The 21,576-nt window shown below is 33.0% G+C and overlaps 1 protein-coding gene across 1 annotated transcript; it reads left to right on the top strand.

Annotated features, from left to right (window-relative positions):
* Positions 1 to 14,260: 14,260 nt before the first annotated feature.
* LOC143081243 (baculoviral IAP repeat-containing protein 2-like) lies at positions 14,261 to 20,794 on the top strand. The gene is made up of 5 exons (XM_076257347.1): positions 14,261 to 15,528; positions 15,766 to 15,953; positions 16,458 to 16,596; positions 18,077 to 18,244; positions 20,552 to 20,794. The coding sequence occupies exons 1-5, from the start codon at positions 14,574 to 14,576 to the stop codon at positions 20,749 to 20,751; spliced, it is 1,650 nt and encodes a 549-aa protein (XP_076113462.1). The 5' UTR covers positions 14,261 to 14,573; the 3' UTR covers positions 20,752 to 20,794.
* Positions 20,795 to 21,576: the final 782 nt, after the last annotated feature.

Raw genomic sequence — 21,576 nt, 5'->3', positions numbered from 1 at the left:
TACTAAGTAGTACTTAAACTGTCCATGGCAGACATATAATATCTGTACGAGATATCCATTTTAATTAAATACAAAAAATAAAACTGTAAGTTATATTTTGATCAATCAGAAATAAAAATATTCAACCTTCCTTAAAATACTTGAAAACAGTTTGAAGAGTCAAAATATAAGCTCTGTGTTTGTGAATTTACAATGCGGAAACGAAAATATTTGCAAGATCTGAAGGAGCAAACGTCTAGAACGGTTCACCCAAAATCTGAACTCGTCTGCGAGTTTTGATTTTTATCATTATGCATGAGTTTTATAAACATTTGCATGAGGCAAACTTAAGTTTAGAATGTGGTAACGAAAGCAATTGCAATTTACCAAGATGTAAAGGGGCATAGTTCTAGAACGATAAGTTACTCACTACCCAAATTGAAACTTTGTCTGTGTGTTTTGTTGCTAATCATTGTGTTTGAGTTTCATTTTGATGAAGTAAACTCATTTTGTGTTAAATATGACATTGTACTACTTTCTGGTATACATGTATATACATGTGTTTTTTTGCCTGGTCGAATTAGTGGTGTCACACCTAAATAGTATTAGGCCGTGTTCACACCAAACTCCATGTACAGTAAACTTGTTTACAATTAGTTTAATGTACTGGACATTGGTTTCACATTAAATTTGTTCACATCTATACACCTTGTTTTATTACCTGTACATAAGATTTGTTCACACTTGTAAACTCTATATATCATTTAAATGTTCATTACGGAGAACCGAATGCAAAGTTTTCGGACAACTTTTCTAGCAGTAAGGGAACGACCAGTTGACTTCTAATCCGGGAAGGGGGATGGGGATGGTAATATTCCCAACCCCAATTGGATACAAAAAAATTCTGGTCCTACCGATGATAAAAAAATATTCTGAATCAAGAGTTTCCCCATACATTATAGTATTAAATGTTGAAAAAAATGACCAGCATCGAAAAAAAAGGAAATAAAAGGTTTCCGTGAAAAAAATTCTGACTCAGATAAATAAACAAAATACCCCCCCCCCCCCCCCACCCCACCCCTTTTGAAGTTTAGTGGTTGCTTCTTTATGAAAGCCATATTGATGATTTGCAGTAGTTTAAAGATACTAAAGATGTCTCGATTAAGCATTAGAAAACGTAGGCTGCAGCAGCGTGCTTACAGACGAAGAAGTAGAATTGATATATTAGAGATTATTTCTGTTTGTTTCAAATGGTATTTCTCCTCCAAGGAGTATTTGGCAAAGGGAGGGGGTAATGTTTTTTTTTTATTTTTAAGTGTAATTTAACGGAACAGAGATACTAGACAAACAAAACATTTACCTCGTTTAGGTAGAGACCAGTGGCAAATATTTCTGTGTAAGTAAAGTCGATTCGGAAAGACCTTAATTTGAAATTTTAAATGAATTATGTGTTCGGCAATGATGCTGCTTTGATTCTTGATAAGGGGTTAATGACGCTACGTTAAGTTGTTTTCTAAAAAAACAAATAAATATAAAATTATCAAGTTTAGACAAATATTTCTGTAAAGAACTTTATTAATAATTGTTATAAATATCAATGTTATTCAAAAATCGTTTCTTCCTTAAATATACACGGTGAAACTTATGTTTTAAATGCCTAGTTTTGTGTACACTTAATCTACACAAGGCCTACATCGTGTATCGACTGCATGTAGACAAAACATGATTTACACCACATGTAAACATTGAGTTTTATCAATGGGAACGTAATTTTGTTTAGTTTACGTGTGAGTTACACTTACACAGCACCGAGTTTAGGTCAATGTGAACACGGCCTTAGTTCGCCTAGAACTCTTTGAAAAGTACTCCAAAAGTGTAAAGTCCGGCAAATATATTTGAACAAGTTTCCAAAATGACTTTTGTACAATTTTGGAACCAAACATTGTTGGTGTAATTTATCACAAATTTCCATTTGTTCAAATTTTGTAAATTTTGTCTATTTTTACTGTTTGGACTATACATATTTATTCTTTTAAGTAGCGATTTCATTGAATAGCTCTTCTGTCCCTAACCCTGATTAGAGAAGGGAAAAAACCTATGCCTATTTATAACAAAATACAGATTTAATTTGGATCTTCAAAACAGAAACTTTAAAGTAGTCCAAAGGGTTTTAAAAAACTAAAAATATACATTTGTACACCAATGGGATTTAAATGAAGAGTTCTATTCGTGTATATGTAAATACAATTATAAAAATAGAATGCTCATATTAATATTAAACGTTTAGCAGCAAATGGTACTTTTAGTCTATTTTGATTACCGTAGGAAGATACTGGCTGTATTGAACTTCAAGGTGATACATTTCCTTTAAATATACATTTTTTGTACTTATCATATGCTGCTTATCTTAAAGCAACCACAGGCACGTGTCACACAATTTTTTTCCCTGTATACTATAATATAAAACGGTGCCTGTGAAAGCAACTATTGTAATGTATATAAAAAACATTAAAAATTGAGGAACTTAAATTCTATAACAAAGAATTTAGATTTTTGTTTCATTTAACACATGTCCGTTTTTCTTCATACGAAGTCTTGAATGTCTGGTATTTGCTCCTAAATTTGTTTACTAATATATTCTTTAGTTCAGTTTTTTTTACGTATTTATTCTCGTCGATTTTTTCTATGAGATTCATGCACACATCGACACATGAAACATGGCAAGATTCTTAGCAAAGTGATATGGCCAATTTAGAATATGTATTAGTCGTGTCCATCACAGGTTTAAAATCATACTGTTCATATACAAGTACCGGAATCTGAATTTTTAAATATATCTGTAGAACGATCTTATCAAAAATGTTACGTATGAACACATGCTATATATATTATGGAAAAACTAGTTTTAATTAAATTGATAAAGCTGACGGCTTTAAATTTGTCCTTCTATGCTAGCCAAGGGTTACTTACTATCCGGCTCCGCTACTTTAAAGAACGGGATCATATCCCTTAGCTTGCGAATATGACGATTGTCTGTTTTTATCAAAGTATTAGTAACGCGACAGTGTCACTGGTAGAGCAGGAGCTGCTAACCCTTTTAGAGCATCTCATTTTTTTCCTTCAAATTCGATGGCATTTCTAATGAAGGTATTCTGTATATGCCATACATGTATATATTTGGTTAAGCATAATATGGTCCATGACTATCGGTTGATAAAATGGCTCTCCTTCGTTACTGTGCCATTATTAACATACACCATTGGTATGTGTATTCATATTGCATACTTTGTATTTGAAACGTCGATAAACAATTTGCCGGAAAACAATGTGTCCTTCCTTTATTTCACAAAAAAAGCCAATTTTAGAAAATTGTTCTTTTAGAAAATCAGAAATTCCCATGATTATAACTTTCTAAATCATTATATATATGTATAATCCAACAATATTATTTTGCTTTTCAGAAACAAATTACTGTACTTCAATTTTGGAGAGAGAAAAGATAAAAATATTTTCATGAACGAAAACTAATTGCACGGAATATTTTTTTATATGAAGGTAAATATTATTCAAAATAGAGAAAAATCTAATTATCTGGGACTTAACACGTTAATGATAGTGTATTACTTCTGCAAAAATGTATGGTAGTTGTCGCTCTTCATACGGTACCGGAATCGGGTACAGCGTAATATAGAAACTCTCTATTATACAGGAACTAAATTCATGATCAGATTCATAGATACAGTATATTCACTCTCATCAAAGCACCAATGGTGTATAAAAACTAGGTTTTTATATAAGTTATATGTAGCTTCACAAAAAACCTTACAACTATAGATTTATTTCATCTTCAAGCCATTGTTCCACTTCTAAATTGTCTATTCTACTTACTATTACACTTGGTACAATAAAATACCTGATAATAAATTGTTCAAATAAGGCCTTTGAAAATAGTGGAACTAATTACTTTTGGAGTGTCAAAAACTCGTTGGAAGTACTTGATAAATTGCATGCATATATTGGTGATTTTGAATCTGTTCAAAGTTTTGATTTTTCTATCCTATATACCACGTTGCCTCATATTCTTATTGAGAAAAATATCACATCCCTAATTAACTGGGCATTTAAAAAATCAGAATGCGAGTACATATGTTCAAACTCTTTTAGGTCATTTTCTAGTAGCAATAAACAAAAGAACTATGTCATTTGGACATGCTTTGATACTATATAATATGCGCTTGAAGTTTTACTTGATAACATCTTTGTTTGCTTTGGAGATTCCGTATATCGTCAAGTTATTGGAATTCCAATGGGGACTTACTGTGCACCTCTTATTGCGGACCTGTTTTTGTATTGTTTTGAATTACAATTTATGACTAAAATTAGCAAAGATCCATCGAAACAACATTTGATACAAAAAATTTAACAATACTTTTAGATATTTGGATGATATATTGGCTCTCAATAATAACGACTTCAGTATGTATACTAAAGTCTAAACAAATTTATCCTATTAAACTTACTTTAAATAAAGCTAATACTAACAATGACCACTGCCCTTTCCTCGATCTTGATATCTATGTCATTAACGGGAAGCTTAAAACAAAACATTATGATAAAAGAGATGATTTTTCATTTCCTATCGTTAATTATCCATTTTTAGATGGAGACGTTCCCTTGTCACCATCTTATGGTGTTTATATATCTCAACTTGTACGATTCGCTCGTGTATATAACAGCGTATTAGCGAGAGAAATTTAAGTATTACTGAAAAATTATTACACCAGGGTTTTCGATATCACAAACTAGTCAAAACATTTACTAAATTTTATCATCGGTATATAAGGAAATAATTCGTAAATATAACTCAACATGCAGACATCTTATAGGTTCAGGTATTTCACACATAATCTTTTATGGTAATATTCTTTACAAAGCACAGAAATGTCAGTATTCACCTCAAAAGCTTACAAAACCTTTAAACAGACGTATTAAGAAGGGATATAAATGCAGTTACGATACTGTTGTCAGGTCATTAAAGATTGCATATTTTGGCTTCAAAATTGATTCGCTTATAGGGTCTTTGCATCGGAAGGAAACACATTTATTTAAAAAAAAAACAGTTGTTGGCATGACACGGGTTATGTTCTTCTCATATATTTTATGAAAGTATGATACTTAACCCCTAACGGGAAGGAGTGTGCCTGATATTCACATGATGAAGACATAATCTTTCAATCAGTTTAATTGAGGTCTGGAGCTGGCATGTCAGTTAACTGCTAGTAGTCTGTAACTATTTATGTATTATTGTCATTTTATTTGTTTCCTTTTGTTACATCTTCTGACATCGGACTCGGACTTCTCTTGAACTGAATTTTAATGTGCGTATTGTTTTGCGCTTACTTTTTTACATTGGCTAGAGGTATAGGGGGAGGGTTGAGATCTCAATAACATGTTTAACCCGCCGCAATTTCGCGCCTGTTCCAAGTCAGGAGCCTCTGGCCTTTATTAGTCTTGTATGAATTTTAATTTTAGTTTCTTGTGTATAATTCGGAGTTTGATAATTGCTCTAGTCATGTATGACGTCAATTATCACTGTACTAATATACATATTTTTAAGGGGCTAGCTGAAGGACGTCTACGGGTGCGGGAGTTTCTCGCTACATTGAAGACCTATCGGTGGCCTTCGGCTGTTGTCTGCTCTATGATCGGGCTGTTGTCGCTTTGACACATTCCCCATTTCCTTGCTCGATTTTATTTGCCATCCTAAATACATAATACTTTAGAATTCAAAAGTTCACTTGGACTTTCAACTTAATTAGAATAATAACTTTCATTTCCGTTTCCGTGCAAGCTTAACATTTAAAATAATTGTAAATAACATACTGGAGAAGAATTAACTGGTTAATCCGAGGGTTATTCCTGTTGTTTGAAAGGTTATCTCATTTGGCGGTACATTTGTATGAGCCCATACCCCGGTTAATAAAATTAAAGAGGTTTGAATTTTCTTATGAAAAGCAAATTGAATCTTTTTGAAAGTTAACTTTAGAGATCCGTTCAATAGTCGTAATGGATAAGTGAAAGTCATTTCCGGACCATATGCATGTGCAATATTTGGACCATACGCATACAGTCATGACCGTATGGTAACTATACTCAGTCATATAGTCCGACCATATACTCGTTTGGTTATAATCATATCAGACCATATAGGTATTTTCTAATAAATTCTTGCATTTGAGTCCTTCACATGTCATATTCTTGGTGTATCAGTCAGCAGCGGATCAAGAATTTGCATAAGTGGTGGTCCAATAATTGCCTTAGACGGGGTCCGCTGTAGTCATGCTTAAGTGATTCCTTAAATAATCAAAATTTCTCCCACAAAAGGGGCGGCCCCTTCCCCTTAATCCGTCTTGTCTTACCTTTGCAAGTGTCAATTCAGACAATTGTGAGTGCATATTTCTATAAATTCGGCATTTTTCAAATATTATTTTCTTATTTCTAATCACTTTCACTTAATGTATTTGGGAGATATTTATAACTTCTTAAAGCTGTATATATAGTTGGAAGATAATTACAACATCTTGATAGCTACAGAGCAGCTGGTTAGACGATATTTAAAGATAAATCAATTTAAAAATAGATTGTCGGCCTTTCATACTTGTTTTGACAAGTGAATTTAAAATTTAAATACTAACCAATAAATGCAGTTATTGTAGTGTGTACATTTCGACAAAAGCTCTTCTTTCAAACAGCTCATTAATTTTAAATAGGATATTTGAATTTTGTTCATAGCAGGGTAAGTTACATTTTTAAATGTACTATAAATTCCTTTTTCCTCAATTTTTTTTTTTTATCGGAAATATTTAAAGTAACATTAAACTTCTCTTCATGTATTTTTGATATTCCTGCAGTAACCTACTTTGCCTAAACACATGCATGAATTTTGAATTCAAATGAGGCCCTTCATAGAGTCTTAAATATATGCATATACATGTATTTTGTACACATTCCGTATTCGAGTTTTGGTAATATTGGGAACGGTTCTACTTCTAACGGCAATGCATATTGATGTGATTATTATCTTTTATAAGAAGTATCAAATCAATATCAAAAAGAAGATGTGGTATGGTTGCCAATGAGACAACTGTCCACAAGAGACCAAAATGACACATACATTAACAACGATAGGTAACCGAACGGCCTTCAACAATGATCAAAGCCCATACCGCTTAGTCAGGTATAACAGACCCCGATATGACAATGTAAAACAATTCAAACGTGAAATCTAACGGCTCCTATACTGCCATCTGCTAAGAGAGTAAAATAGTTATCAAAGGTACCAGGATTATAATTTAATACGCCAGACGCGCGTTTCGTCTACATACATTTTTAAGACTCATCAGTGACGCTCGATCATATCAAAACAGTTAAAAAGCCAAACAAGTACAAAGTTGAAGAGCATTGAGGATATAAATTCCAAAAAGTTGTGTCAAATACGGCCAAAGTAATCTACTCATGGGATAAGAAAATCCTTAGTTTTTTGAAAATTTCAAAGTTTTGTAAACAGGAAATTTATAAAAATGAGATTGACAATGTATTTATGGAATAGATTATCACAGTCCTTATTTTGTTAAATTATCGGGTTGGAACGGGTTTAACGGCGGGCTTTAAACCAGAAAGAAAATGAATAAAACACTTCCCGTTTCATTTTACTCATGTATCTAAGGCCGTGTTCACATTGACCTAAACTCGGTGTTGTGTAAGTGTAACTCACACTTAAACTAAACAAAATTACGTTCCCATTGACCACGGTGGGTATGGTTGTCCTGCGAGAGAACGTTTTGTGCTGGTGATTTGGTCCTGTCAGGTGCTGGTGGGTCCTGATTCTGTGCTGGTGGGTTTGTTTACATTGTATCAGAACGGCAATAAAACGACTGTTTTGTTGCTTAATTTTTCTCTGATGCGTCATAAGTACCATGCAAAGTATATTACAACAATATCATATTGCAAAAGTCGTGCAAGTTCGTTAAACGGAATTGTCCTGACGCTGTGCTGGTGATAAGAAAAACGGTCCTGGTTCTGTGCTCCTATGTCCTGGTTCTGTGCCTTTATATTTTAGTTAAAAGTGGCATATATTCAAGATCATTGATGCTGTACTGTTATTGACTAATTAACTGTTGTCTGCTTTCTTGAAATAGACATTGTTGTGACTCTGTTTACTGTTATTATGAGAGAAAAAATACCCCTATTTTTTTAATTTTTTTTCAAATTAACTGTAATCTTATTTATTGGCCTGTTAATGGAACCCTTCTTGCCCCCTTTTAAGATAGGAAAATATGTTTACGATTTTCGGGATAACGATCATCTTGCAAGATCATATATAAGCTCACCTGTGTCGAGGGGTCGTGTGAGGTTCATGTATTGTCTTGGCGTCCGCAATTACAAAAAGATCTTTTCTGAAATTACTTGACCAAATGTTACCAAATGATTTTTCAAGAGTGAATCTAGGAAAAACAATATTCATCAACAAACATGACCACTGTCTGTTAAAATGTATTCGAGTTTTTAGTTACAGCCGATTCCATTGAGTATGTAGGCAAAGGTAATATCTTTGGTTAGCTTGCTTGTTAGCTAAACCGTGAAGTCATTGTTAGGTAAGCTGTACTACCCTCCTTTCGAAGTAGCCTGGTCCTACAGACAGAAAGATGTGTCATTTGTCGGACCAGTCTACTCTTAAAGTAGGGTAGTTTACATAACCTAACAATGACTTTTCTGTTCAGCAAGCAAGATAACCAAAGATATTCCCTTTGTCTACACACTCATTGAAATCGGCTTTAATATTGTAAAAGTTCAAGCAATTAGGGCAAAACTTACTGAGGAAAAAAAATCAAAAGGCCAATGTCTATCTACCTTGCACATTTCAGAAAATTCAGATCAGATAACGAAACTAGGTCCAGCAACATTTATAAGCAATTTAAGATTTTGACCCTCACAGTTTCCATTCACCACAAATATTCTCGTTACAACGAATCATTTTAAATACAAAAATACCATTTGCAGCCTTTTGTTTATCTATTAATATATGTATACGGATAAAGTTATGAAAGGCAGCAGGGTCACCAGGGTGAGGAGTCCATGTCATCTGAAATAAATGCTAAGCATAGATCTAGAAAGCGACAGAAAATCATGACATTAAAAAAACTCTCTTCTTTTCGATTTTTTTTTCGAACAAATTGACACATAATTATAGATTATCGGTGATCATCTCAACGAGATTGATTTTCTCGCTTGAGCCGGGACGGCGAAAGCGAGAAAGGCAATCGAGTTGAGATGAACAATGATAATCTATTTATCGCTATTTTACCTTTGACGTCAATTTCATGTCAATTTCGTTAGCAACGCCACGTGCATGCTTAGTTTCTAGCGATAATTATCCATCTAAAGCGAGTAGAATGATATGAAAATTATCATAAAAAAAGATGAAAGGAAAAATGCACAAAATAGCGATAAAATGAATTATATAGTATTGTGGAATTTTTAACTTGTGTTCAATTCATTGGTTACACCTTTTACTAGGATAACAATCCTGTCAAGTATGAGCTGGGTAAAATATTTCAGAAAAGAAGATGGAAATGTGAAAGTTTCCGTGCGTCAGGTGCAACAGCATACGAACAGCTAACATGCCTCGTCAGGGTGGAAGCTAAAAAGTCCACGAAAATTTGATTTAAAACCTTTATTTGTTCCAACAAAGTTATTGAGATTTTGTTGAGCATTTAACCATCTACGACAACAAGAATTTTCTTTTTAGAATTTACAGCTCTTCTATAAACATATGCAAAGCAAACCATTGATCAAATTGCTTGCTATGATTGTTTGGATGTTTGTAAACTACAGGTAAGTAGTCTGTTTACTATATACTAGAATTGTTTGGACAATAAACATTAACTTCAATTCCTGTCAGTTTGTATTTGTCCAATCAAATCCCAATATGTATTGAAACTCCGCCTACCTATTGTTTGAAAACATCAAAGATAACATAGCAAGCAAGTCAATCAAAGTTTTCCTTTGCATGCTTTTATAGAAGAGCTGTACTATATAATGCAAAGAAGCGTTTAAGTCTTTCGCCAAAAAATACTATCAATTTTTTTTTGTCCTATGTAAACTTCCGTACCATTTCCTTCCATTCATGATCATTAAATTGAACTGTAAAATACTTCTTGGTACCTTCTTAATTCCTTTATAAGTCTTATGTAAACATAATTATGACAATAGCTGTTGTGAGCACAAGATTCACTGGACACTTTTAAAGTTCTGCTTCATCAAACATTAAAATGTGAACTTAAGTTTTGAGACTTTTTTAATCGACACGATTGGGATTTTTGTATATGAGAACATGGTTTATCTATTAGTTGAAAATGCGGCTTTGAACTAGCTTTCAGTACCTGCGAGCATTCGTTGTTCAATAATGTGTGTCTTTGTGTTATTATTTTATGTGATAAGTTGTTGTGTTGGTACACCACTGTAACAATGAAGGAGGAAATGAGGAGGGTTGGTTGGGTGGAAGTGGGGAGGGGTATGCGGAGCGCTAACAAACATGTCTATGCGGCATGGGCTTTGATCATTGTTGAAGCATCAATGTAAGGGGCATTTAATATCTTAATAAAACTATTCTTATTTTAGATACTATATATTGTTATCTGATATTGGACGAAAGATGTTGCCCTTTTATGTAATTATGTAATACAAGTTACGATCATTTGAAAACACATATTAAACAGTCAAATGGATGCACAAGAGCTAAAATAGGAGTCATAGATCCTATTGACAACAATTATCTGCCCAATTTTATTGATTTTGTAACATTTGTTTCAAATATGACCAACTTCTTATCCAAAATCACCAGCACCGTATCAGGACCCACCAGCACAGTATCAGGACATGAATAAATTGAGAAAATGCTAAATTTTAATAAATTGCAATGTTTTTTCACAAAATAGTTTTGTCGTGTGGATTGCGGTATAGAAAGCGGACTCTATGAGCATTTTTGTTTTATTTTTTCAGTTCTAGATTTTCTGAAAATGAGCATTTTTGTGTTACGCTTACTGAAACAGTTTAGAGGGTCAACTTTTTAATGGTTTACATATGAACCCATAAGAAACAAAATTGAAAAATCTCAACTGTTTTCTTCCATTTTTTATGAGTGAAAACGTCAAAAATCATCATTTTCGTTTTTGTTTACATTTTTTCATTGATCACCAGCACCCGTCAGGACCGAATCACCAGCACAGAACGTTCTCTCGCAGGACAACCATACCCACCGTGATTGACATTGATTGATAAAACTCAATGTTTACATATAGTTTAAATCGTGTTTTGTCTACACGCAGTCGATAGTCGATGTAACAGTAGGCCTTGTGTAGGTTAAGTGTACACAAAACTAGGCATTCAGAACTTAAATTTTCCCGTGTATATTTAAAAAAGAAATAATTCTTATATTAAATTGATACTTATATAACACTTATTTATAAAGTTTTTTTACAGAAATATTTGTCTAAACTGGATATATTTATTTGTTATAAAAACACATTACGTAGCCTTATAATTCATAATCAATACTCGTCCATCATCATTGCCGAACACATAATTAATTAGAAAATGTCTTCCCGAATCGATTGACAGAAATATTTGCAACTGGTCTTTATACTCAAACAACGATTCACTCATAACTGCATTACTGAAAAAGGGTGAGGTTAATTGTTTGTTTGTGTAATATCTCAGATCCGTTAAAATACAATTAGAAATAGAAAAAAAAACATTACACCCTCTCTTTGCCAAATACTCCTTGGAGAAAAAATACCATTTGAAACAAATAGAAAAGATAGAAATGTAGTGATCTTTAACATCGCAATTGTTTTTCTTCGTCTGTAAGCACGCTGATGGCGAGTCTGCGTTTTTAACGCATAATCGAGACATCTTTAAATTTTTGCAAATCATCCAATATGACTTTTTTAAAGGAGCAACCACTTAACTTTTAAAATAAAGGGGAAAAGGGGGGGGGGGTGTTCTGAGTCTGAATTTTTTTCTCGCGCGAAAGTTTATAATGAGTTTTCTTTTTTCGATGGTACCAATTCAATATTTAACACTAAATTGGGGAAACTTTGGATTCAGAATATTTGTTTATTTTTATCATCTGAATGATCTGATTTTTTTTAATCAAATTGTGGGAAAATCCATCCACCCCTTTTTAAAGTCAAATGGTCGTTCCCTAACTGCTAGAAAAGTTGTTCGAAAATTTGAATTCGGTTTTATGTAATGAACATCTAAATGACATATAGTTTACTAGTGGGAACAAATATTATGTACAGGTAGCTAAACAAGGTGTATAGATGTGAACAGATTTAATGTGAAACTAGTGTACATTACATTAAACCAAATGTAAACATGTTTACTGTACATAGGGTTTAGTGTGATCACGGTCTAATTCTTCGACACACCGCTCACAATCATAGCATTCAATTTGGCAGTGTATTTATTTATACGTTAATAAGGAAGACACCAAGGGGACAATTAAAAGCCTTAACTTCCAATAAAATGACAATGTTATGGTATAAAAGAAGAACGTTGAAAAGACAAAACAACAATAAAAAACAATACACGGAAAAGTTGGGCATAATGAACCCCATTAGATATTATATATATTAGATATAAAGAATATATTTTTTTTTACATACATTATGTAAATAGATAAGTATAAGTTTCATAATAATTTCACAAATTTTTATCGAGTGAACTTTAAGGAAGGTATTATGTTATAAATTATTTTTAGTACCGGATCGGTGACTACTGAGCTGATGATACTTTCAAAGTTTATAGCCCAGCTGCTCCGATATCGGCCCAGTACTTGAAAAATAACACTATAAATTGTTTGCTTCCAAAGCGCTTTTCTTGGTCTACTTTTATTAGGAAAGTTCGAGTAAAAAAAAAAGAAAGGATGCATCATTATTACAACATGTAAATAGATACAAGACGGAAATAAATAAATCAAACGACAACTGAACTATGGAGACGACCTTTTGATATGCAGGGAAAAAGGGGGAGAAAGATTTTGAAAATTATTAATGTAAACAGGTGACTGAGAACTGAAAATAAATAACTTTTGCAGAAGACAGCATGGTAACAAATATTCTAAACACCTTCACACAGGAATCATATGTCAGAGGCGGATTTAGGGGGGGGCAGGGGTCCCGGGCCCCCCTTTTTGGGAAAAAATTTGGTTGCTTATATAGAGAATCACTGAAGCGTGACTGGAGCGGGCCCCCTCTTAGGTCAGTCAGTGGGCCCCCACTTATGAAAATTTCTGGATCCGCCACTGTATGTGTATAAAATTGATTCGCATCATCTCGGTGCGAAGATATAAGTATTCGATATTCGAACAATTTTGATTTATAGGATTTTTTTCCTAATAACTCGTTAGCTTGAGAATGCCATAAACTAATCTATGCCAATTGTGAATATAATTCTGTTATCAGTACCTTAAACATCTATAAATGGCATAGTACATTAAATATTTCAATTATACATGTAATGGGAAATATCAGTTCAGGTGGTTTATACATTAAAATTCCAATCTTTCAATAATTGTAAAAATAACAAGCCTTTATTGTTATTAAAATGACAATATTGTTATTAAAATGACAAAATAATTAATACATTAAAATTTTGTACTTGTGACAAATATAAAGATGAACAATAAACATGCCCTATGATATACCGGTCTATGATATCGCTTGTGATAAACACTCGATTAAAACTTGTTATATCAAGATCTGCTATTATATAAAAAAAAAAAAGAAAAAAAAAACGTAGATAAACTTATGTTTATATTTAAAACTAAGTTGTCTCTTTACATCTCTTCCCAATTTTTCAACATTAAATGTTGGAAAATATTGTTCTAGATATATATAAGACTTTCATATGATACTGTGACGATTTAACTTTGTCTGAATGTTGTCCTGTTTTATCATCTTACAAACACACATTACATAATTGTTTTTTTTTTTCTTTGCATTATAATAAAACTTGACCCCAAATGGTTTTTATATAACCCATTGCATCAGTTACTTAAATAGATCAAATTTGTGTTTCATTTTAAAGAACACTAAATCACATGCAAGGATGAATATGTTTACAGGTTAAACTTACATCGCCCTTATTGTTGAAAAGTTGGTTGCTGTCGTTATGTAAAAACGTTTGATGTAAATCAATTCTGTTGTAGAATGTATGTTAATAGACCTGACATATTTGGATGAAGAGTCATACAAAAGTGATGCATTTTTCTCAGTGGAAAAAGTTTATTTTTGACTGAACGTGATAAGAAAATGTTGTGAACGTGAGAAAAGGCAAGACGAGAGTATGCACTGCATGCACAATTTCATTTAACAATTCTTCAGGAGTTCTCAATTATCCGAATTTTGAAGTTACTTCAAATCTTTCAAAAAAAATAACTGTACAGTCAATATATGTCAAAAACAAAAGTTTGATTTTTGTATATGGAAATCTAGACTTTAAAAAACCTTGTTCGTCCATTTATAAGAATGTTACAACAGCATGGCTTCCAAGAATGTTCATTCTTTCCTCCAGACAACAGCTCAGTTTGCAAAAATGACAAAAAATCATTAAGAGATCCATTGGAGTATGAAGGTACAAGATTGTCAACTTTCGCAACATTTCCAGATATTCCCGGTCTTTATGCAACTAAACTTGCAGGGGCTGGTTTCTATTATTTAGACAAAGACGACGAGGTTCGCTGCTTTAAATGCAAAATTATATATAAAAATTGGAAACCGCATGATTCGCCTATAAAGATTCATCTACAAATTTCTCCGCTTTGTGAATTTATCAAGCATATCGGCTCCAAATACCTGGAACATTCACAACATATATCAGAAGGTACATTAGGCAATGGTACCTGTGGTATTTCTTACGTAAGAACTGAATGCAATAAAAAAACGCACGACAAAAATAAACTGCCGGTTAATAGTGACAATCCTCAACAGAGCTTACCTACATGTATGTTCACTGGTGGAACAGATACTCAAAGAATTCAGGCAAACTCAATTAATCAAAGTTCAAGTAACTTCAGATGGAATGTTTCAAATTCTTTTAGTGGACGTGTACAAACTAATCCGTGTGTAGTAAATCAAAGTCTGAACAATACTACAGACAATATAGCCAGGACAGTGGCTTACCAAATCCACAACAACTACTCGACTAATGATACTAACAGCTTGATTCGTATATCACAAACTGATTTAGAGACTTTAAATAGAAATGTAAGCACATCAAACCATAAAATTTCAGCCCAAACAACTACCACAGATAGAACTAGCAATATCTCGGTGGAACAACTGATAACGGGGATTTGCGTTGACAACCCGAAGTACCCTAAATACGCCATCAGAATTGCTAGATTGGACTCGTTTAAACATTGGCCAACATATCTGACACAGTCTCCAGAGGAAATGGCAACAGCTGGATTCTTTTTTACAGGTAGAACTCTTTTTTATTTTTAGATATTAAGACAGTAAAATATTTCGGTAACATTTTTGAGTTTCATAAATAAATGATTTATCAAAGTTGATGAAAAAAAAAAGTTATGATATTGTCATTCCTTATTATTTTACACACCCTCTTAAATATGTATATATTGTACGATAATAAAAATCAGGATTACATGTGAGTACCTTTCGCATCTCTTTTCATATCATCGACATTTTTATGTTTAAGGTAGTGAAGATCATTGTCGCTGCTTTTTCTGTGGTGGAGGGTTGAAAAACTGGGAACCAGGTGATGAGCCTTGGGTAGAACATGCTCGCTGGTACCAGAAGTGTGCTTTTGTTCGACAATGTAAAGGCGAAAGATTTATAGAAGATGTTCAAGCAAACATATATTTGCCGACTGAAATTGTGGAAAAGGTAATTTAAAACATAATTGTTTGTAACAGCGTAAATAAGTAAATGAAGCAACTATCTTAGAGTTTTAATGTATATGTTTGTATCCCTAAATGTCGCTGGAGGATATAAAACATGGTCACGTGTCGTCTTGTTCCAACCGGCAGTAAACCCTTGCCATAGTGAAGCGTCCGTTTGGCTGTGTGGGATGTATAAAGCAAATTTTATTGTTGACTTGTTATCGTCCTGAACATCTGTGATATTTACCACTGGACGTAAGGAAAACTACAATCAATCAAACTACATTGTATGCCTGCAAATCAAAAATACAGAATGATGTGCGTTTTTAAGTTGTGCGCTTAACTTTATTTAAACCGTGAAAGGTTATTTAAAACACAATCAAATTAAATATACTACTATACATAAGGGGGCACAAACAGCACGTGAATCAAGTGCAAGTCAAGTTGATAATTGTAAATTATAATACCGGTAATTGATAAATGTTGAATTTATTTATTTGATTTACAGAATACACTTCCTAGTTCAGAAAGGCCATTGTGTAAATTTAAGAACATTCCAGCAGTTAGCTCTGTAACAGAGTTTGGATATGATGAAAAGTTAGTCAAAGAAGCCTATGAATCTCTTATTCAAAAGACGGGAAAATCAGGTTTGCATGACTCCGAACGGAAAATTACAGAGGATACTTACGCTGACATGTTCAATTCAAATAGTTCCGGTTTTGTTATCATAAGAAAAAAGATTAAAATGCAGGAATGAAAAATAAAGAAATATTCGTAATTTCTAACTGCATTTAATTTCTTCTCAATACTACCTATTCATGTATGATACCCTTTCTATTTAACCTGTGCAGTCCCCCATTTGATAAGTAAGTCAAATGATGGACTGGAGCTGTGCCGGCGGGGAATATTTTCCCTGGTACCTCCACGGAAGCCGGATTGGTTCAGGCCAAATGATCGAAAAGCAAATGGGACCCCCCCCCCTTTTATACATTGCTTTATTATTATTTTTATTTTTTTATACTTTATACTCGCTTGTATATTCTTTAGTTGTCCTACAAAATTACTCTATTTCTTGCGCCCACCGAAAGCGTTGAGTATTGGTCAAGTTTGACAGATCAACGTAGAATGTAGATGTAGATGTAGATGTAGATGTTCATGAGAGCACAAAAAGTACTCGACTATACTTGACAAGTTAGACTTCTGCGTGGATTTTCATTTTTAGTGCAGAGAATTGATTCAAGGGTCATCATAATCAAATCAATACGAAGTTTAGTTATCTATGTTAAAGTTTTTTTCGGATGTACAGTTCTAAACTCTAAGGTACTAGTGGTACAAAGTCTAAACTTGACTGATATAACGGTGCAGTTACTGTGTCTCGTATGCATGTTAAAATGGTCAAAGTCTCCGAATTTGTATTTCTATAAATTATAGTGACTGTCATTTGATAAATTGTAATGGGGAGTTAAGTAGGTTGTGGCAAAACAACTCCACAATTTATATATATACACAAATGGTGTGCCTCTTGAAAAGTATATAAATAACTTTGTAAAGAGAGCCGTCTTATTTAATTTTCAGTCAGTATGTCATCATACAAGGGTTTTTGTATACTCAAAATACATTTTGCCTTTTCAGAATCAAATGCATTCTGGTTAATACATTTTATAAAACGTACACCAAAATGTTGTGATAAATTAAAAACGTACCAAGAATTCAATCTTCTCTCTTCAATTTCAGAATAATATATAAATGCAAATTTCGCTCGCTCGCTCCAAATCATGTGCATAAAAGAGAAATGAACAAGTATTCAAAATTTGAGTAGCCTCAACCATGGGATACAGACATTGATATACCATTTGTACTTTAAATTAAGACTGAATCAGCTCAGTTTCTTTTATATTTTATTTTCAAATATCTTATTCGAATTCACAATTACATGTAAATATTTTCATTTTTATATTTATCGTGTCTATGCATTACATGTTAAATAAGTGTTTGACTAAAAGTTACAAGACTACTCCGGGTTCTATGGTTGGTCCGTGTCACGCATATACCCATTAAAAGATGATACTATAAATATTGTCAAGATGAAAAAATATAACTGCAGTTTTAAAATGACATGTTTTGTAGATATCACCAGTACCGAGCTTCTTGAAGCTATTTTCAGTTTAGAGGACAATTCGAAGCATACCGAAGAAAATGCAGATTATAACAAACAGCAAATGGAAAACTCACAATCAGCAATGGCATCTTCAAAACAAGTCACAGACGAGACAACAATCGACCCAGAGCCAGAATGTATGTATTGTCACTACAAATTGTAGTTACTTTTAATGGAAATAATATTTTAAAGTAAAAAATAAGAAGATATGGTATGATTGCAAATGAGACAACTCTCCACCAGAGAACAATTGACGAAAAAGTTTATATAGCAACTATAGTCCACTGTACGGCTTTCAACAATGAACAAAACTAGATTAAACTCAGTAAAGACCCGTCGAAATTGCATTTAATTGATAAATTCAACAACACTTACTGTTATCTTGATGATATTTTTTCGTTAAATAAATAATCAAGAATTTTCTCAATATACTGCTGAAATTTACCCCAAGGAACTTACTTTAAATAAATCAAATGTATTCGGTAATAACTGTCCTTTCCTGGATTTAGATATTTCGGTTTTAAACGGGAAACTATTATACACTAAAATTTACGACAAAAGAGACGATTTTTCGTTCCCTATTGTTGATTTTCCATTTGTAGATGTTGATGTTCCTTAAGCACCATCTTACGGTGTTTATATTTCACAACTTGTTCGCTATGCCCGTGTCTGTTGTGACGTTTTTGATTTTAACGAACGCAATCTATGTATTACTGGTAAATTATTAAACCAGGGATATCGTTACCATAAATTACTTAAAACCTTTACTAAATTTTTCCATAGATATAAAGATTTGGTTTTGAAGTTTGTTTCTACCTGTAGAAAACTTATTTCAAACGGGATAGCACATCCTCATTTTTACGGAAATGTTGTTAACCGTGCCCGGAAATTTAGAAATGATCCATGTAAACTTGTTGCTCCTTTAGATAAACTTATTCTTAAAAGTTACCTATTCTTTTTATTGGTATAAATATTGACTTTGTTATCAGTAGATTAAAAGCTAACTAAATATTACTAGTATGTTATATACATATACATTTTCATGGATCTACAATCTGTCGATACCCGTAACTTGGCATTGCACAAGGTCATGTTTTTCTCTGGCTGTTTATGACGTCTTTACACTAAATCCATTGTATGTTGGATGTGTACGGATTGATTACTTAGTCTTAGAGGCATGATTTTTTTTATTAGTTGTTAATGGCTTTGAACTAGCTGTCAGATAACTGCGAGTACTCTCAGATCTGTTCATTGTGTCTTTTTGTGTCGGGATGTATAAGTACCCGGCCATGTCCACTTGTATTTTTTTGTCTATCTGATGAGTTAAGCCTTTTTCAACAGATTTTTATAGTTCGTTCTTATGTTGTACTGTTATACCACTGTCCTAGGTTAGGGGAGGGTTGGGACCCCGCTAACATGTTTAACCCCGCCACATTATTTATGTATGTGCCTGTCCCAAGTCAGGAGCCTGTAATTCAGTAGTTGTCCTTTGTTTATGTGTTACATATTTGTTTTTCGTTCATTTTTTTACATATATAAGGCCGTTAGTTTTCTCGTTTGAACTGTTTTACATTGTCTTATCGGGGTCTTTTATAGCTGACTATATGTGGTATGGGCTTTGCTCATTGTTGAAGGCCGTGGATAGTTTTGTGAATAGTTGTCTCATTGGCAATCATACCACATCTTCTTTTTTATATTGTACCGCATAGCAAGTTCAAAGATGACAAACGTATTTACGATCCAATAGAGTAAACTAACGTCCTGATTTACAGAGGAAAAAAACGAAAAACAAATATTCGTTTCATGATATAAAGTTAAATGTTGAGTTGTGTTTAATGTGTCATGTATGTGACATGCTTATAACATTTAAACATCAAATTCGAACTTGAACTCGAGCTTTAATTCAAAATTTCACAAATGATATCCGATATGTTCCTTACGTCGTAACTACAATCCCCTTCCCTTTCATGAATATGACCTACCGAATAAGACTATTTACCGGATTTGTAATCACATAAGCAACATGACGGGTGCCACATGTGGAGCAGGATCTGCTTACCCTTCCGGAGCACCTGAGATCACCCCTAGTTTTTGGTGGGGTTCGTGTTGTTTATGCTTTAGTTTTCAATGTTGTGTCGTGTGTACTATTGTTTTTCTGTTTGTCTTTTTCATTTTTAGCCCTGGCGGTGTCAGTTTGTTTTAGATTTATGAGTTTGACTGTCCCTTTGGTATCTTTCGTCCCTCTTTTGAACTCGAGCTTTAATTCAAACTTTGACTCGAGCTATAAATTCGAAATATTTCCTATATGCTTAGCCACTTTCCACAAATCAAAAATACCGAAAACTGTTTTGTTTCAAATTAACAGGTTTTTTCGAAAGGATACTAAATGAGTTGCTCCAATATATTGAATTTATAATAGTTTGCATTGAATCTTGTTATTTTAGTATCAGTGAGAAGTCTTGAAGAAGAGAACCAGAACCTGAAAGATCAGCAGACTTGTAAAATATGCTTGGATGAACCGATTGCTATAGTTTTTCTTCCTTGTGGCCATTTAGCTGCGTGTGGTAGCTGTGCGCCTGCGTTAAGAAGATGTCCAATATGTAGAACATTTATCAAAGGAACAGTAAAAGCCATAATGTGCTGATGTATTCAAAATGTGTAAAATTATTAAAATTCATAAAAACAAATCATACAATATATACTGTAAGTAATAGAGTTTAATATTATATAAGTTAGATCACGACAAAAGCAAATGATCAGATCTGAGAGTTTTTCGTTAACGTCCAGTGGCAAATATTTCATGCATGTTCAGTACGAGAACACTCAAGTTAACATTAAGTTCTATCATATATGGACTCAACGAACTTACTGTGTGGGTTTTTCCGTTTGACTGTGCAGGATGTATCGCTACAGAGCAACGAGTCAAGGTTTACTGGTAATAAAAAATGAGTGTCGTAACCGTACTACAATAAACAAGACTTTATTTTTTAAAACAACATCAAGATTTTGTAAATATAAAGGGCATGAACCAAACTGTTTTGTTAATAACCCGTGTTTTTCTGGACGTTTATCATTTTTTTTGTTATCTTTGTATCAACTGAATTCGATATTGAGTAAGTTTTCGTTGTATATAAGCTGACTATTTTATTTTATCTAACCAAAATTCAAAACAAACGCTCGTGTTCTAATTGATAAAGAGCAATTGCAACACGAAAGGTCGAACGCCTTATGTTTTTCGGTAGAATGCCTTTATATATAGTCAGTATAGAGTAATCGAACTAGATTTTTAAATATTTATACCTCTATTTGATATTATTTTGACGACATATTAAAATAAATCAAAAATAATAATTTATCTCTGTTATATCATGTATTTATTAATTGTCTATTACAAACGAAAAGTTTGAATATTGCATATTACTAATAACACTTGTTTGCTCATTTGTATTGACCGTTACCAACAAGATGC

The sequence above is a fragment of the Mytilus galloprovincialis genome, chromosome 1, assembly GCF_965363235.1.
Source record: "Mytilus galloprovincialis chromosome 1, xbMytGall1.hap1.1, whole genome shotgun sequence".
Taxonomy (NCBI): Eukaryota; Metazoa; Mollusca; class Bivalvia; order Mytilida; family Mytilidae; genus Mytilus; species Mytilus galloprovincialis.
The sequence above is the reverse complement of the archived record's forward strand: the minus strand, read 5'-3'. Positions and strand labels throughout refer to the sequence as shown.

What these genes read in the sequence shown, in the direction of transcription:
- LOC143081243 (XM_076257347.1), top strand. Translation starts at nt 14,574, where the DNA reads ATGTTACAACAGCATGGCTTCCAAGAATGTTCATTCTTTCCTCCAGAC. An exon ending in AGCTGGATTCTTTTTTACAG is followed by an intron (nt 15,529 to 15,765) that starts GTAGAACTCTTT and finishes TTTATGTTTAAG; the next exon opens with GTAGTGAAGATCATTGTCGC. An exon ending in AATCGACCCAGAGCCAGAAT is followed by an intron (nt 18,245 to 20,551) that starts GTATGTATTGTC and finishes TTGTTATTTTAG; the next exon opens with TATCAGTGAGAAGTCTTGAA.